The following is an 18,242-nucleotide window of genomic DNA, read 5'->3' on the forward strand; positions in this document are numbered from 1 at the left end:
TCCCTACCATATTACAAGAACACAGTGTATTATTTTTAGCTTTGTAGGATATAACTTCCACGAGACAATCCCACCATCAGTAGTATACTTCAGCAATTGCTTTTTTAAAAAAAAACATTTACAAAGCTACACAACTATCATCACAATCAATGTAAAAACCACTGTTTCCACCTCTAAAGAACTAATAGCAATCATTTCAATATCTGGGAAGCTACTTGTCTAACTTTTCTCTGTATAGACTTGACTATTCCGAATATCTCTGTAAAAAGGATTGTAGAATACTTGGCCTTGTAAGTCTGTCAAGGTTCACTCACGTTGTAGCATACATCAGCTCACCATTCTTTCTTAGGGCTAGGTAATATTGCATTTTACAGACAGACATGCCTCATCTTACTGATGGGTGAAAAGACATGTAGGGTTGCTTCCTCTTTTAAGCTGTAATGAGTAAAGCTATTATAGACATCTGGGTCAAGTGTTTATGCAGGACATGGGCATATTTCATTTAATCCTTGTCATGGCAAAGCCAATTTGAAAAAAAAATAAAGATAAAATGCAACCCAGTGATGTCTGAGACGTTGGAGCTTCTTTCCATTCATTCTGATCAGGATAGAAGGACCAAAAGGAGGAAAAGAAGAGGAAGTTCCTTCACCTTTTCCAGGTCGTTGTACCTGGAGAGGGAGGAAAGGCATGGGTGCATTTACGTCAGCTGCTGCCTGCTGTAGGCTCTGCTGGTCTCTCCGGAGCTGGGACTGTAGTGGGCCATTTGCCAGCTTGGGTTTGGCCATGAGTCCTGCAGGAATGTTCCCTGTACTTTCTTTCTCATTTTAATATCAGACACAAGAATAGGATGAAGATGTATGAAATGCTTTGTAGTCACAGGAGGAATGGGGTGGGAAAACTCTGTGACGGTGTTACCATCGGAGAGGGTTCCCTACATGTGTCCAGCCTGTAGCAGGGAGGGGATCATTACAGTTGCTGAAAGAAGAGCCCTGAAGATGAGTACTGGGCAGGTATGGAGGATAGCTCAGTGGCACGGAGCTACAGGGTCATTGAGACGACCGGCTCTGCTTCCTTCTGGCCCCTGGGCTTTCCCAGAAAGCACCTTGATGTGGAAGACCAGATGTCGTGTCTTGCCATTAATGTAACTCTGATGGCTTGGCAGAACTCCAGCCAGAAAGGGTAATCATTGACCTTTGAAAGCTCCCTGGGGCACAGCCATAGAAGCCACAGGAAGACTGGTCCCCAGCTATTCTGTGGGCTACCTCAAGCTGTGTCCTTCTCTTTACCCTTCAGGAAGCACCATGAAGTGCACCTGTGAGATGGGTCACAGCAGCCCAGAGTGAGGCAGTACAGACAATGGTATTCCTGTGTCTGCCCTTTTATTCCTTCTCTTCCTTCAAGAGTGGCAGGACTTTATAAGGTAAGGCTCCATCGCTTCCTATGCTCAGGGCTGTTGAAGCTCTGGCTATCTGTAAGGTATGTTCGAATGTCCCCGTTCAGCTGAGGAAGCTGACCCAGTAAGTGCTTATATAGCAGCCAGTGTTCAAGCAAATAAATGACAACCTTCAGATTCAAATCCTCAAGCTCACTTATCACATTCCACTCTGGTGACTCGATGGGACGTGGACAGGAAAATAGAAAAGGTCAGCTAGGATATGGAACCAGAAGGCACCCCCACAACCCCCTCCAAACACAGGGGCTGACACCCTCCTCCAACTTTATATGTGTATCATTTATTCCTGTGGATACAGGACTTGGATACTAGCTTCCCTGTTCCTCCTCTGTAGGCCTTAGTGGACTGCGAGCCTTCTCTGTAATATCAAGGCTGGGAATTCTACATATTTTCTTTAAAGAAAAGCATACAGTCTTGTTGCAGATGATGTTTGGGGCTCTCACTCACATGGAATTCATTTATTTCTGGGCTGAAAGTACTAAGTTGATGTAATGGCAACCCGAACCACAGAGAACTAGAAGGGTCAGACTAATAACAGGGTTTGTGTGCACATAATAAATACGAGTTTTTATAAACATTTAAATTCTTTCATGAAATTGCCGTGCCATTTGAGGTGGGTGGCTTGACATGTGAAACTTAAGAATAGTGTCATTATAGATGTGCCCAGTTTCCAGGATAACAGCCTCCGCCCAAGCACGCACTGTTACGAGATATACGAGTGCTCGGTGATTATTTGATTTGCAAAAAATTGTTCTCCACTTTATAAAATAATCCACTGTAGGATTCTTTTAAACATCTAATATCCTCCTGAGTGTGTAATATGACTTCTCCACAGTTTCTGTCCCTCTGCTGTCTGCTGGGAAACCGACACTGGTTTCAGTGTAAGTCTATATACCCAGACACCTACAGTGTAGGAGTTCTCTGCTTGATAGGAATAGCAATCAAGAGACCACCAAACCAGAAAAGCCCCTGGATCATAGTGTTAATTTAATTTTCAATCCAAAATTTATGATAAGGAACCAGAATTTACTGTTGGGACAGATACCCTCAGGAAGGCCTGGATCAAGACCAAGTCTGAGAACTTGAGTTAATTTCCTGAGAGGCACAGAGGGTCCTTCTGGCTTTCCCTATGTGTGGAAGAGTCTGGCTTGGCCCATCTGCTTAGGATTGTACCCAGGATTCTGTAGGCAGTTGCCCCATCTCTCCAGACAGCAGCTTTATGTGGTGGGCATTCCTAGATCTCTTCACCGGGCCCTCGCCTTCTAATCAAAGGCAGCTTGGCAAACTCCAAACCCAAAGGCAGGTAGGTCTGGTGGATGCTCAAGGTTCTTTCATACTCAGCTGTGAGAGGAATCACTCCTCTTCAGGTAAAGGCAAGTAACGTGAGTGATCTTTGGGTACCTGGCTCAGGGAGCTGAACAAGGTTTTGTCTCAGAAGAACTAGTCAGTCCCTGTCCACGCATGTTCCACAGAGACTAAGTGTTAGCACTCCAGAGCCCGTTGCCTGACATTGCTGTCATGTCTTTATTTTTGAGACTCAAGCTTTGTGACCCTCTGTACCTTCCTGGAGTTACTTGGAAAGTGATTCTGATTGGGCCTCTTGCTCTGATCAGCCCTGGGGTAGCTGGGCACTAGGGACAACACAGAGAAGAGAGTTGGGTCACTGCCCCTAGACCAGTGCAGAGTAAATGTGTGTTAAAATGACTGTTCAACTTACGCCAAGAGTATAATCACACTCCTAGGGGAAGGACATAGTCAAGCTGACACTTCAGGTGTGTCAGACGTGAGGCCAAGAAGTGAAGTGTTTATGAGGGGATGGTAGAGTTGTCCCCAGCAGAAGAGTCAGCATGTGAATCAGATTCGAAGACAGAGTCCTTTGTTTCCCATTGTAGGAGCACAACAGGGGTGGATGGCTGCCTGAGTGTGTCTGTCTTCTTGTCACCAAACCTCACTCTGCTGTCTAGACACGACTTAGCACAGCCATGACTCCACAGCCATGACAGTGTCTTCTGCTGGCTCACCAAGTGCACTAGGCTCAGCTCAGTGTCACCGAAAGACTCTCCCATCCATTGAGGTGGATCCATCACCCTCAGAATGAACTCTTGCCTGGTGAAGGTGCAGAAATCCTGTAGCTATCTGTTGGCATCCCCAAATGGAGGACGCCATTTTCTCCTGCTGCAGGCCATTGCCTGATCAAGCCACGCAACCTGTAGATGGATGCTGAGCTTTTGATGGTGTAAAGTATTCCACAGTTGCCTCTTAGTTCCACTTGCATTTTGACTATTTCTGAGCTGCCCTGAATGGTACATTCAGTGACATCAGTGGCTCGCAGAAAACATATTTTCTCTCCACTAGTCAGATCTTTCTTTTTGATCTCTTGCTAGCTCTGACCATTCGAGTGACCTCTTACCCAAAGTAAAGAAACATGCGCCAGGCCACCATTCCAGTGCACAGTGAACAGGTGTTGAAAGCATGTTTGGCTTCTTGCTATTTACAGCTGTTCTGAGTATGCTATGGGGCTGAAAAACAAAGGTTCTTCTAATCTTTATGCTTGTTTTTCTGCTTTGGGACCTTGAGCGAGTTACTTAACATCCCGGGGACCTCAGTTCTCAGGCTCTCAGAACTATTACAAAATCTAAATGCAATAATACAGGTAAGACTTTTGCATCTGTGCTTGGCTTTGGGGCCCCAGGATGTCCCCGAGAGAGAGGCACTTCTTATGTCGTGCTCCAGGGGGCGCTGTACATACAGCATGGAGCAATGTCTCCGGGAGTGACCTGTGGGACAGAGAAGTCCTCTGGGGCCCTTTATTGCAACTTCTCACACTTTTCTAGGTCAGGAGAGGGATTGGGGTTTTTTATCTTCATCCATGCTGGGGTCTAAGCCTCCAAGCTTTCTTCCCCTGCCAGTGGCTCAGTCTACTCACCGGCAATAAAGCAAGGCCTTCCCTTGGTAAAGCACTGAGCTCTCCGGCTTACAAGTAAAGAGTATGCTGGACGGTGGTGGCGCATAACCCTAATCCCAGCAGAGGCAGGTGGATCTCTGAGTTCAAGGCCAGCATGGTCTATAGGGTGAGTTCCAGGACAGTCAGGGCTACATAGAGAAACCTTGTCTCAAAAAAACAAAAACAAAAACAAAAACAAAACAAAACAAAACAAAACAAAAACACGGAAAAGAAAGAAAAGTGAAGATTGCTAAGAACATTCCTATCGGCGTCCTAGGAGTGCCACTGTATTGCCAGTTTCCTTTGTGCCCCCATTCCCCTTGGGTAGATCTATTCTCTGCTGCCATCTTCATAGACCCTGGAGAAGTGCTACACTAAAAAACTCTGGATAGAGACTAAGTATCCTTCTCTGCATGGTTGTGACATGCCACCTTTTTCAAAGGACCCTAAGAAACAGTTGTGAGGTACGCTAGAAAACGTGCTGGTAAGCCACACAGGAGAAGTTTACAGCACCCAAAGTGCTCATTTCTAATCCCGCAGCAAACATGCTGCCGTCAGAGGCTGGTCATTCCTCATGAGCACCTTACCTGAGTGCAGCTTTGTCTGCTCCCAGTCTGGCTTATCAAAAAGAACGATAGAGCTCCTGTGCCTATCTCTGGGACCCAAATCAGAGGTCCTCTTCTGCTTCTGAGAGAGATGATTCTCTCAGGATGCACAGTGACCCCCAACGAATGAGTTAGCTGGAAAGCATTTAACACATGAACTTGCAGACTTTCAGTCCTTGCCATGGCCTCTTGTGTGCCCTTTGGTAGCTTTCTCGGCTCTTCACATCTTCATAGCAGAACAAACCTGCGCAGAGCGGTACATGCATACGTGACTTCTGTAGACAAGCAGACCAGAATGTCGATTTTCACCATTTATAGCTCATGTACCTGCCTGTCTCTGCCCTGAAAGCACTGTGTGACTGGAATACATGCATGGTCTTTTCATTTGGGTTCTTGGGATTTGAACACGGGTCCTTACGCATGGGTAGCAAGTACTCTTACTCCTCAGGCCTGTGGCGAGCAAAGTGCTTTTGTTGATGATGTTTGTGACACAGTTTATCCATCACAATCTGATTATGGGTACCAGACAAGAGGCCGCCTTTTCAGAGAACAAGTGTACACAGCAGTGAAGCTGGTCGCAGTCTAGTTAGTTTCTGTGGCAGAGAAGATCAGCGTCCTGCTTAGGAACCAGGCCTCCGGTCAAGCTTGTAAGGATGGTTTGCTCTCCCTATCCCATTCTCACTTCTCTGAGAAAAGGCTTCTGACTTTATTATTGACCAATCTTTCCTGAAAGCATCTTTGCCTTTCGTAGGCTGTCTCTTCCTATGAGGAAGTGGGTTCTGCAGCCAGCATCATTCATAGACACCCATGTGGCTAGAACCTTCCCCTTCCCCCCGCCTTTCCTTTTCTCCTTAGGTGCAGTTACAGTTTGACCATGGGTTAGTTCATGGTGGTGAGGGTCAGTGATATTTGACTAAACTGCTGTGCTGGTTTCAGTTTGGGACCATCAATAACCATTGCCACGGTTTGTTGCATGCTCTAGGGACTTTGCATATTCTGCTACACGGCATTTGGAAGGATAGCTTTAGAGCCACCTCACATATGAGGAAACTGAGGCTTCGACTTGCTCAGCTCACCTGGCCACTAAGTGGCACAGCTAGAGTTCAAGTCCAGGCCTGTGGACACGAGCTGGAACACTACTACCTTGCCAAGCTGCAGAAGCCTTTGTCCTGGGAACATTCTTGGCCCAGGTCACCTATATTCTTATGTTTTGCTTCCCATGCAGAACACACTGACTCATTCAGGTAATGGGGCTGTGAACAGATGCCCTGAGACACCTGCAGAACACTGTGTACCTGCGAAGGCATGGATGCTACTAGACTGTATGGCTCCCTCTAGCTTGTTCCCAAACTCCCTGTTGGAAAGAGAGAGAGGGTCTCAGGAAGGCCTAGGTTGCATTCACACCCTGAATAGGCTACTTTGGTTTCCTGGGGGAGAGGTCATGAAGCCCCCTTGCCCTCAACAGTGATATATTTTGCCAGGCATTCCCAGTCTAGCCTGGCAAAGGCAAGGGGCTCAGATGCTCTGCTACAAACCTGGGATGTAAGACTGGGAAGGACTGAGTCTAACTAACCTCTCTAAATGAACTAGATTAACAGCTCATAACCTGTGGGTCTTGACAGCTTTGGAGAGTCACATATCACATCCTACATATCAGATATTTACTTTCTGACTCATAACATTAGCAAAATTACAGTTATGAAGTAGCAATGGTTGGGGGTCATCCCATGAGGAACTATATGTGCTAGAGGGCTGCAGCATTAGGAAGGTTGAGAACCACTGAACTAGTTATGCCAAGGGTGTCAGGGGTAAGTTCTCACATGCCCAACAAAAAGCCTCCCACCTTGGGAGCTCTGGACAGACTAGAGGCAGCCCAGGAAGGCAGAGGATTTGGGGTTCCACAGGTTCTTCAGGTTTGCAGATGTTTTCAGACATCCTCAGATGATCTTCACAGAAGAGAACTCTACAAAAGCCAAGGTAGGCTCAAGAGGTCAAGCTTAAACTTCATGGGTCCCTTTTTTTTTTCTTTTTTTTTTGTGCATTACTAAGTGACTCTCCAGGAGCAGCTGCAAAGTAGGGAGGGGCTACTGCTTCTCTGCTCCTATCATGGTACCTGGTGCTTAGTACACAGCCAATAAGCAGGGCATGTGCTCAAGTCCTTTGATTAAGACGGCAGAGAGGATGCACCAGAGACCCAGGGATACATCACTGTGGAAGATCCAGAGATGTTTTGTTGATGCCGATTGATTCTTGGTCTGAGATAAGACAGAACAATTTCATAGAAACTTGAAGTTCTTCTGCACTGGAGTTACCAGGGGACTAGAAAAAATCATTTGACATCTGCTTTTGGACCACCTAGCTCACATTTCCTACTCTAACATAAAACCTCGACTCCCAGAAATACCCTAGAGTTAAACTGAGCTTGTGTAGGAGCTGTGAAACATTTAGTTAAAAGGCACAATAGCCCCTGTAATTCAAACTCTTGGGTAATACAGGCACTGCGCCTCCTCTCTCTCCGTCACTGGGCAGCCTGGGCTGGGAAAGAGGTGGAGTGATAAGTGTTCTTTGTTGGATGTCTCAAGAACCAGCTCTGCATGTAGGTTCTTATTAGCAGGGAGCATGAACTTGAAAAGAGCGAGTTTGCTGGAGTGGATGTGGCATGCAAATGAAGAGTGTGTTTTTACAGAGTCAAGGAGAATGGAGAAAGATACAGTTGTTTTCCAGGACTTCTACACAGAGGTGTTTCCAGCTGACTTAGAAGTATGAGTTATCTCTGGAGCTCTGAGAGGATGGGTGTTCTTTTCAGAAACAGCAAAGACAGAAATGGCTACCCAGCACTGAGTTTGCTCCCTGCCTGACTTTCAAGCCATAGGCTTTAGCAAGTTCCTTTAGCACTCTAGTGGGTATTACCCTGGATCTTCTTTCTGCTCCCATGTGCTGGCTTCTCTTGTGTACTACTGCCTGGGCCACACACACAATTAATCCCAGGGTATCACTGTTATACATCTCACACAAGAATGACTCTCCTAAAATAGCTTTTCTGGAAGAGGAGCTGATGACAGTATGGGTAACCATCAGCTCTCAGCATTAATATCTACATCCATCTATTTATTTACCACAACTCAGAAACTGTTTATGAAATCCGTGCTTCCTGCGACTCTAACACATCTTCAGGGACTGGCTTCTGTGTCACTGTTCTGTTCCCAATAGGCACTCCCTGGAGGGTACCTGCTCTTTCATATCACAGTGACAGCCCTTGTCTGTTTGCTTATGGACTCATCTTGTCCTCTCCCTTCGCCTCCCTGGGAACTGCGTGCTGACAAGGACACATTTTAAACAAAATCTGTTTAAATGGTGTCCCTGTGGCATTACTTCTGAGATGTCTAAGCACAGTGGCAGATACACACAGTAGCATCAACATGTCACTATGGACTAATAGATAAATATGTTAATATATATATATATAGAAAGCTGTTTGCAATTGGCTGAAACACATCCTCAGAGGTTGGATCAATAGCTAATGAGAAGTCTTTTAGGGAAGATTATCTTCTGGGACTACACAAACGACAATGGGTTTCGGCATGCTAAGCTCACCTCCCCATCTTTGACTGTGAGCCCCTTGAGTACAGGAAGAGTTCTGCTTATCTTTCAAATTCTAAGGAATGAGCAGACACAGCCAATGAGCTGGAAGTGTAGGGCAAAATCTTGTTTTCTGCAAATGTTCCATTTACAGAATAAGAATGCTAAGGCATAAAGAGCAAACAGCAATAATGTAATCCACTTGTTTTTGCCAGCCACCAAGGATACCTGGGTAAATATTAGCTACTGTGCAGCCCTTTGCTTGCTATTAAGATTTACTGATTTCAATAGAAAAGAACCTAAAAGCTGGGGCACATTATATAACCTAAGACACCAGTGATAATCTCTAATTGTCCAGTTGCTCATAAGTGCACATCGGCTCTGTCTGTGGTTAGATTAAATAGCACAGTCCAAGCAAAGCGGGATCTGCATAATAGCAGATCTACCGTGTGACTGATGGGTTTGGTAAGTGGATGGATTTACCCGTTTCTTTGGGCTGTCTAGCTCTCCTCACTCTTTCAACATACAAATCAACACCATAGGCTAATCCGGTATGTGTAAAGCTCACCTTCAGGAAAGTCCAGTTTTTCTAGATTAAACCTCACAATAATATCTCAGTTTCTTACATAAGAGTGGCTGTTGTATAGAGAGATTAATGTATCTTGTTTCTTTGTGGTATGATCTTTATTCTTGTCTTGCAAACATGTCCCCATCTATGACTCTCCATCTCCCTGTATCTTTGTGCCCTCCTGGAAAGGTTAGTATTCAGTATGTTTCAGAAAATTGACTGGCAGATTGATGATAACTGAGTGCTTCTAGCCAAAGTCATTTGGCATGACTTAAGAGAACAGCCAGAGAGCTATAGAGCGTGGCAAAGGAAAGGGGGGCCATGCTGGTATCCAATCCAGTCTGCTGCCCAGGACCTCAGCTGGTGGTTTGTCATGTCTTAGCATGACGGTATTCAAGCCATGTGAGGTTTGAAAAAAATATATATATATACCTAGCTGCAGGCTTAGTCTGAGAACAACCACTCTTGAGTTAACCATTGAAAGCTCACCCAAATAAGCATCATTCTGAAGCTTAAGATTCATTAGGCTGGGCCTAAAAGAAGTCAGCCTTGGTGCAGAGAACTCCCAGCAGCACCACTGCCTTGCTTTGTCCACCATGGATGCTTCAGATCGGACTGTCTTCAGAGTGCTGGTAAGTGCAGACAGTCTGGGGAGTGCACTGTGGGCCACAGCCTGCTCCTGTCTCACCACCTGGAAGGCCAGGAAGTCAATGTTTTATTTTGCCAACACAGTCATGGAAAACCCAAACTTACTGGGGATATGTCTTCACTTTACAGAAATACCCTTCAAGTGCAAAGTGAAGCAAATTTTAGAAGGGGGGAGGGGAAGAAAAGCTTGGGAGCTGATGTTTCAGAAGGCATCTTGAATTATAATGTGAGGTGAAGAAAGAGTATAGGGGCTCCATGGGTAAGGATGCTCACAGAATTGGTAAGAGGTGAAAGCCAACCTGTGAGGAGGTCTGAGCTCCCACGAACCTGGGCAGGAGCATCTGTCATCACAGAATACTGCTCATGCCACAGCAGCTACATGTGCAATGGAAGGCAGTAACTGGGAAGAAGCCTTTGTCCTCTGTGTTCCCCACCCGGGGCTATCCCTTAGTCTAAATTCTTGGGGTACTTGAGGCCAATGAGGAATGGACAGGGTTCTCTCAGTGTTTTCAAGGGCTTAGACTTGAGGCCAGTGAGGGATGAACAGGGCTCTCAGAGTATGTAAAAGACTTCTTTGGCTCTCTTGGTAACTCTCTCTTGATCTTGGCCTATACATCCCAGATCACTATGGCCATGGCTTTTGTCTCACTGCTCCTACTTGCTGTGGCCGCTTGTATTTTCACCCGGGTTAAGGTCAGGAACGAGATGCTGAGGAATATCACTTTTCTTTAAAATGTGTCACTGAGCTGGTTTCACTTCCTACTTCTTGTGAGCAAACAGATTTTGAAGGGGGATTTTGAGATCTATTTTTAAAAATATGTTTGCATTTAATGAAAAAATACCACAAAGACAGTACTAACCACAATGGACACACCTTGATTTTTTTATGCGGGGGGGGGGTGTTAGGGGAGGCAGTGGAAGAGGTATTCTAGGCTTAAGACCCTTGAGTTTCACTGTAGTTGGCTGTTTAGGGGAAAGCCCCATCTCTGTTTTGCAGAATCTCTCTCTCTATCATACACACATATCTGTCTCTGATAAAAAGCCAGTGAGCAGACATTCTTCTGAGGGGCTTTATCCTGTCACTGTGTTATCCCAGTTATCATACTTGACGCTGATCTAGAGAGTGGTAAGCGCCCAGTCCAAACTAGATGGTGGGGTCTAGGAATGAGTTAAACATGGTCCTACTTTCACCGAATGTCAGTGAAGTCAGTGTTCATCAGCTTGGCATCCAGTTGAGAGTGTGGAATATCAATGTACACCCTCATTCTATTTCTGCTGGAAATCTTGGCAGACCATGGGGAATGAGTGGAAACAGGCACGGAGATCCTCTGACAGAGCCTCTGAGATCACCTGGTGGGTTATGAGCTCTGCTAAACAAATCAGGAAGAATTTAGCCGGTCCTGTCTTGGAGTGTTCGAGGGAAGCACAATTTTAGGATAGGGTATTTGACAAATGAGCCAGGGCATGACTAGAAAGAAGGCAGTGAGCTGGTGGGATACTTCTGGCCATTGGTTACATCTATGACTTTGAAGAAGTCTTTGAAATTTTTGAATCTTAGCACCTTCATTTACTAAAGGTAGAACTACACCAGATCAGAATCTCTTGATGTATTTGTAGTAGAAAACAAGGTGATTTAGGGGATATACTGATGTATTGTTGAGTTTCCTTTTTTCAGTTACTCATATCACATAATGCCCCAGGCTTATGATTTCACAAAAAATTATTGTATAGCAGCAGGCTACATTTTAATGCAGAGGAGATGATTTGAATAATAATATCTAATAAATAAAAGTACAGGTTATAATAAGGCACCTCATTTTTAAGGTCCTATGGGACTGACTGAAGTCAGGAAACACTTGAACATATTTGTTGGCAACTTTTCACTCAGTGTCTTCTCCACTTTCTATGTGACACAGAAGCTTTGAATGGTTTACTATTGCATCCAGAACAAACTAGCTTGTACAAATGATGAACAAGCCTGATGATTTTGAATCCTCTTTTCAGAGGCGTTTGGGTTTGTATGTGAGTCACCGAGATCACCACTGCTACAACTATAATCTTACCCCAATCCCCCCCCCCCTTTGATGTGTTTTCAGATCAGGGCACTGACAGAAAGGATGTTCAAACATCTTCGGAAATGGTTTGTCACTCATATTTTTGGGCGTTCTCGGCAACGAGCAAGGCTGGTCTCCAAAGATGGAAGGTGTAACATTGAGTTTGGCAATGTGGATGCACAGTCGAGGTTTATATTCTTTGTGGACATCTGGACAACTGTACTTGACCTCAAATGGAGGTACAAAATGACTGTATTCATCACAGCCTTCTTGGGGAGTTGGTTTCTCTTCGGTCTTCTGTGGTATGTCGTAGCATATGTTCATAAGGACCTCCCAGAGTTCTACCCACCTGACAATCGTACTCCTTGTGTGGAGAACATTAATGGGATGACTTCGGCTTTTCTGTTTTCTCTGGAGACTCAAGTGACCATAGGTTATGGATTCAGATTTGTGACAGAACAGTGTGCCACTGCCATTTTCCTACTTATCTTCCAGTCTATTCTTGGAGTGATTATCAATTCTTTCATGTGCGGTGCCATTTTAGCCAAGATCTCTAGGCCCAAAAAGCGTGCTAAGACCATTACATTCAGCAAGAATGCGGTAATCAGCAAGCGTGGTGGGAAGCTCTGCCTTCTCATCCGAGTGGCGAATCTTAGGAAGAGCCTTCTGATCGGCAGCCACATATATGGCAAGCTTCTGAAGACTACCATCACTCCTGAAGGAGAGACCATTATTTTGGATCAGACCAATATCAACTTCGTAGTTGATGCTGGCAATGAAAATTTGTTCTTCATCTCCCCACTGACAATCTACCACGTCATTGACCACAACAGCCCTTTCTTCCACATGGCGGCAGAAACACTGTCCCAGCAGGACTTTGAACTAGTCGTCTTTTTAGACGGTACAGTGGAATCCACCAGTGCAACCTGCCAAGTCCGCACATCATATGTCCCAGAGGAGGTGCTTTGGGGCTACCGTTTTGTTCCAATAGTATCCAAGACCAAGGAAGGGAGATACCGAGTGGATTTCCATAACTTTAGTAAGACGGTGGAAGTGGAGACACCTCACTGTGCCATGTGCCTGTATAATGAGAAAGACGCCAGGGCCAGGATGAAGAGAGGCTATGACAACCCTAACTTTGTCTTGTCAGAAGTTGATGAAACAGATGACACCCAAATGTAGCAGTGGCTTTTCTATCTGCAAAAAGCTTCCCATAAACCTAATGGTTAGCTGAAGCAACCAAGAGTTGGGGGTGTTGAAAGCAGGATGAGAACCTGCAAAGTCTACCAGCACAGTCATCCCTGAACCCCATAGCTATGACTCTACAAGACTCATAGTTCTGTAAGGCTACAGCAGTAAGCATTTGATGGATTCAAATGAATAAAACTGGGATGTGGAAGCCATAGGAGTCCACTTGGAATCTTCACCATGACTGTGTAAGCTCAAATGGTGTTGATGGAAACAAAGTCATCCAAGGTCACGTGGACAGACAATGGAGATGCTTGTAGGTAACTCCTGGAAGAAGCTACAAGCTTTGGATAACTTCGGGAACTAGCCGTATTTTTCCATTTGATTCTGTGGATGAGAAAGAGGCCACTTTATCTTAGAGTTTTATCAATGGAAAATCTGTCTCCTGAGTTGGAGAATGAGACAACCAATCACTGCCCATAAGATGCTGTCACTTCAGCTCTAAACTTCTCAAGCTCTGGTGTTTGAAGCCTTTGTCTGAGTCTGGGTCCATGTTTCAGAAGGGGCAAGGTGGCATCCAGTGACTGCACCTCTCTGAACCCGAGGTAGAGAGGAACAGGATGACCCAGCAGGCTTTGTGACTTTCCCAGATGATGCAGTCCATATAGAATTTGGCCTGCATGATCTCCTGTGTTACACTGAATGGCGGCCAAGTCCATTCTTTAGATGCTAAATGAGCATCCTCCTGTGAAGGAGAATGCTTGAGTTGAAAGTGTTGGTGAGGAGATGGGAGAGATGGCTTAGTTTGTAAAGTGTTTGCTCTACAAGATTGAAGACATGGGTTTGGACCTCATGCCCCCTCCCCAATCCTGGTAATGGGGAGGTGGAGATGGAAGGATGTCTGGGGCTTGCTGGCCAGCTGAATGAGTGAGGTCCAGGTTCATTGAGAGACTGTTAAAAAAATATGGTGAATGGGGCTAGAGAGAAGGTTCAGTGGTTAGAAGCACCGTGGCTGCTTTTCCAGCGGACCTAGGTTTGATTCTTGGCACCACTGGTGTTTCACAACTGTCTCTAATTCCAGGTTCAGGGAATCTGATGTTCTTTTCTGGCCTCCATGAGCACCAGGTACACAGACATACATGCAAGCAAAACACCATACACATACAATTTGAAAAGTGACACAGAGAATGACTAAGGAAGAAATCTTATGCCAACTTCTGATACACACATACACACACACACACACACACACATATACACACATGCCATGGTGATTTTTTTTTCAATATTCAATGGATGGGTTATGAGTTATGGTGCTGAGTACTATGAAATTGGTCAGCTTGAAGGAGGTATTTCTCTGCCTAGTGCTTGAACTAAAATTCTAGGTATGAAAGGGGAGGGAGAGAGATACAGTGAGGATATTGCTATTTTCTTGTCCCTGGGGGCCATCCCTATGTCCTCCAAAGGGAACCATTTAGCAGGAGAATTTACTTTGAAGGAAGGTTCTAATGTGAATGCCTTGTTTGTTCATTTCCACCCCTTGTTATTCTGAATGCACCTTGAAAAAAAAAGTGGAATTGAAAGCTGCTCAAAAATCAAAATATTTTCAGTATGTGATTAAAAAATTTTTGAAACTGCCTGAGCAAAAAAAGTTTCACTTATGCATTAACTGTGACAAGGTGATGGGGAAAAACATTCTTGCCAAGGCAGACTCTCTCCTGAAGGGGGTGGGACAGGCGGGAAGGAGGCAAACCATGTTTGTTGTCTAGACTTCCTGGGAGGAAGTGAGCCAGGCTGAAGCCAAGCTCCTTCTGGTCCAGCTACAGCACATCTCTCCAGCATGGATCTTGGCACAAAGAAAGACAGCAGCAAACCCTTGTCAGTGGGGAGAACTTTGTTTTTCTAGGTTAGGGGTTTGCGCAGATCTATACACATACCCTTGCCATGGTCCAGAGCAGTGTCACATCTTGCCAGTGGCTACAGTGGTGAATGCATCTGGCCCACCCTGAAGGTTAGTGTGTGCCTGTAAATCTTTGAGTCCATGACATGACTTGCTGACAAAGCTAAAAGAAATCAGATATCATAAGCTCAAGGAAGCTGGAATTCTCTTCTGGCCCGTGGACAGGAGGGCTTGCCACTCTGCAGCTCCTTATAAACCAGCAGGAATGGTATTCATTAAGGCCATACACTCGGAGCAACTACTCTGTTCTCTTCTGCTCCCCAGCAGGGTGCTGGGGGACTGTTGGGAGTCTCAGGAACAAGCCATCCTTTTGAGAGTTAAGGCAGTTGAGCAATACAAAGCTTTCTGATTGGTATGTTTCTGGGTTGCTTCTTCATATTCCTTTACCAGAACCCCGGAACTCTGCTGTTGGAGTCTCACTTTTTTTTTAATGCAAATTCTCTGTACACATTAAACACATCCCATAAAGCTCTTAGAAAGGAGGTTCTGGGGTCAGGCAACTCTTGAGAGTTCTCAGGTGTGCTTGGAGCTCAAAGCCAGAATTAAAAAACCTTGGGCACTGGATAAAGGGTGATAATGATGCTAACATGACAACAAATTCAGTGAGGAAAGAAAACAAAGGGGGGGGGGAGGGACACGAGTGGGAGGCCAACTGGGCTGTAGGTGAATGCCAGGGTGAAAGGTCAGCTCTTTGTTCCAGCACAGAAACCGTTTTCCCAGTGGGACATGACCACACTGGAACCACTGTTACTTGTAAGTATGCCAGCTTACTGTATTTAGTGTCTATCCACTTCAAAAGCAAGTCTACACTTCTTTAAGAAAAGCTACATCCTACGGTACACTGTTACAGTCAAAGTTTTCTTCATGTTGATCCCTCCTGGCTTGCCCAATCTATCCCTGTTGCTGTAGGGACATTGACATGGACAGTTGAATCCTACTTGAACCATTCTAGTCAGAATTTAGAGTGAAGTTTTGAGAGACCAAAGGGCAGAAAGAAAGAGCCTCTCTAGTCACAGTGAGATAACCACCAAAAGGCTTAGGACATTAAGGATAGGTTTCCTGGGTACATGTCGGGAAGGCTTAGGCTACATCCTTTGTGGAGGTTTTTATTAAACCCAGAAATGAGTCTTTAACAACGCTTCTGTGACTGGTATAAAGACTCATCCTCTTTCTAGAACAAACAATAGGAAAATTTCTAGTGGCAAGAATGCAAATGAACCCTAGGCCCCACCCCTGGGCCGTTGCTGTCTGCCATTACAGGAAGTGTGTGTCAATCAAGGCTTGACAGGGGAGATAGAGCATTTTATTTTGGAAGCCAGAAGTTTAAGAACAATGACTGGAATTTCCTCTTTCTGTCCAGTAAGGGCTGTATGTCACTGGGGAGATAAAAGTCCAGGGGTAAGGAATAAAGGTTATCGGGAACTGCGCAACACAGAGTCACGCGGGGGGCATGCAGGAGGGGAGGGCTTCTGGAGGAAATCTATTTCAATGTCTGTCATTAAGTTTCCATTAAAAGAACATTCGGTTAGGAATTCAAAAATACTTTAATCTCTCCAGCCAGATGCACACAGCTGGACTCTTGGAGAGGAGCCTCACAGAAGGGGATTTGTACATCGACTGGGCTGGGAACCAGCATGTACCTCCAACCAGCCCACCTCTGCATCCTTTGGATGTTCTAGACACAAGTACCCTCCATGCAGGGAGAAACCCAGGGTAGGGATGCCTACTGAGTGTTTACTTGCCTCAGGTTCTGCTTCAAGCATGAAATACACCTCCCCTTTTAATTTTCATAACCGCTTTGTGAGGTCAGTGCTATTTTTGTGCTTAGTTTTCAGGTGAGGCAGCTGAAATAAGGATCTTGCCCAGCAAGCCAATAGCCAATAGCCAATAGCACGTTGGGAACCAGACCCAGCTGGTCTAGCCAGACAGCCTATGAATCTAATTCCTTTTCTCTGAATCCTGAGATAGACCTTCTGCCCTCTGGTAAAATACACAGGACTCTCAGGCATTGGCCTGTAACCCACAGAGCATGAGCACCCTTCGTCTGGTTGTACACTTTGGGAGAAGTGAGTCATGGCTAGCATTCAGGAAAGCATCCCTGACCAGGCTTAGCAAGTCCTCCTAAGATTATAGTTTTGTCTTGTGGTGTGCTGTAGGTAAAATGCATAGCAGAACACCAGGACTGCTGTAGGTGTCTTGAAGCTCTGTCTGGCTTGTTAGTGCAAATTGTACAATCTGTACATATTTCATGGTTAGGTGCGCTGAACATATATACACACACATACCGATTGCATGTGCTAGGCCTTCTGCTTATGCTTATAGGCACTTATAATTAAAAACTATGTAATATTTTATTTTAGTCTCTAAGGCAGAGACAGAAGCAAGTGAATCTCTGTGAGTTCGAGGCCAACCTGGCCGACTGAGTGAGTTCCAGGACAGCCAGAGCTACACAGAAAAATCCTGTCTCAAAAAACAAAACAAAACAAAACAAAACAACAACAACAAAAAACCAAACCAAACAAAAGGACTTTGAAGATAGGGTTGTGGAAGGGTTGAAGGAAATAAAAGACACAAAATTTCCTCTCTAGAAAGATTGTGACTAAAGTGCCGACACAGGGCAGGACCGAGAGAGCTGAATGCAAAGGGTGTGTAGGTAAGCCCACCGATCATGGAACAGACCTCACATTCTTGTGCTACACAGGTGTGGAAATCAGGACATTGGGCTCTGGATTTTATTTCAAACCAACAGATGCTTGCTTGGGGCTCACTGTGAGCTAGGAACTGAGAGTTCCATGATGAGGTAGCTGGGGTCTTTCTCACTTAGAGCAAGGGCTTAGGCAGCTGGGAGGGGCACCTATGAACTGTAGAATCGATGTTTGTGGATAAAACATTTTTGTCCTATTCAATATGCAATAGTAAAAAATGATGTAGGTCACATGTTAACAGTGGTATGACTGAAGACTTTCTATATTGTCTGCCCTCCATCCTGTGAAGGATGCACAGACAGTACATTGCCTTAAGGTCAACTTGCTATTTCCTCAATGTGATTTTTCAACAGCTTGACCTGTCAATTTCTTACTTTTCTTGCTGAAGTCAATAACTGGTGCTTGCATTTGTCTGTTCTTTTTCTCTTCCTGTACTGAGGATCAAATACCAATCTAAATCCCCAGCTCTGACTGTTTTCTTTGAATAATTATGTAAAGAATTCATGAGATTTTATGTCACAGAACAGGGCTTAGAAAC

General features: G+C 45.0%; 1 protein-coding gene across 3 annotated transcripts in view; it reads left to right on the plus strand.

Moving 5' to 3' along the window:
* Kcnj1 (potassium inwardly rectifying channel subfamily J member 1) overlaps window positions 1-18,242 on the plus strand; it is a 31,171-nt gene that overhangs the window by 12,746 nt on the left and 183 nt on the right. The window contains exons 2-3 of one of the 3 annotated variants that reach the window (XM_060371411.1): window positions 1,294-1,420; window positions 11,894-18,242. The exon at window positions 11,894-18,242 is cut by the window's right edge and continues 183 nt beyond it. In XM_060371411.1, the coding sequence (XP_060227394.1) occupies window positions 11,915-13,033 (1,119 nt within the window). In that variant the 5' untranslated portion in view covers window positions 1,294-1,420; window positions 11,894-11,914 and the 3' untranslated portion in view covers window positions 13,034-18,242. Of the gene's footprint in view, window positions 1-1,293; window positions 1,421-9,619; window positions 9,782-11,893 lie in introns of those variants that run through there. The other 2 variants (XM_021651584.2, XM_021651585.2) reach the window with 2 other exon arrangements.

This window comes from Meriones unguiculatus, chromosome 1 (assembly GCF_030254825.1).
Source record: "Meriones unguiculatus strain TT.TT164.6M chromosome 1, Bangor_MerUng_6.1, whole genome shotgun sequence".
Taxonomy (NCBI): domain Eukaryota; kingdom Metazoa; phylum Chordata; class Mammalia; order Rodentia; family Muridae; genus Meriones; species Meriones unguiculatus.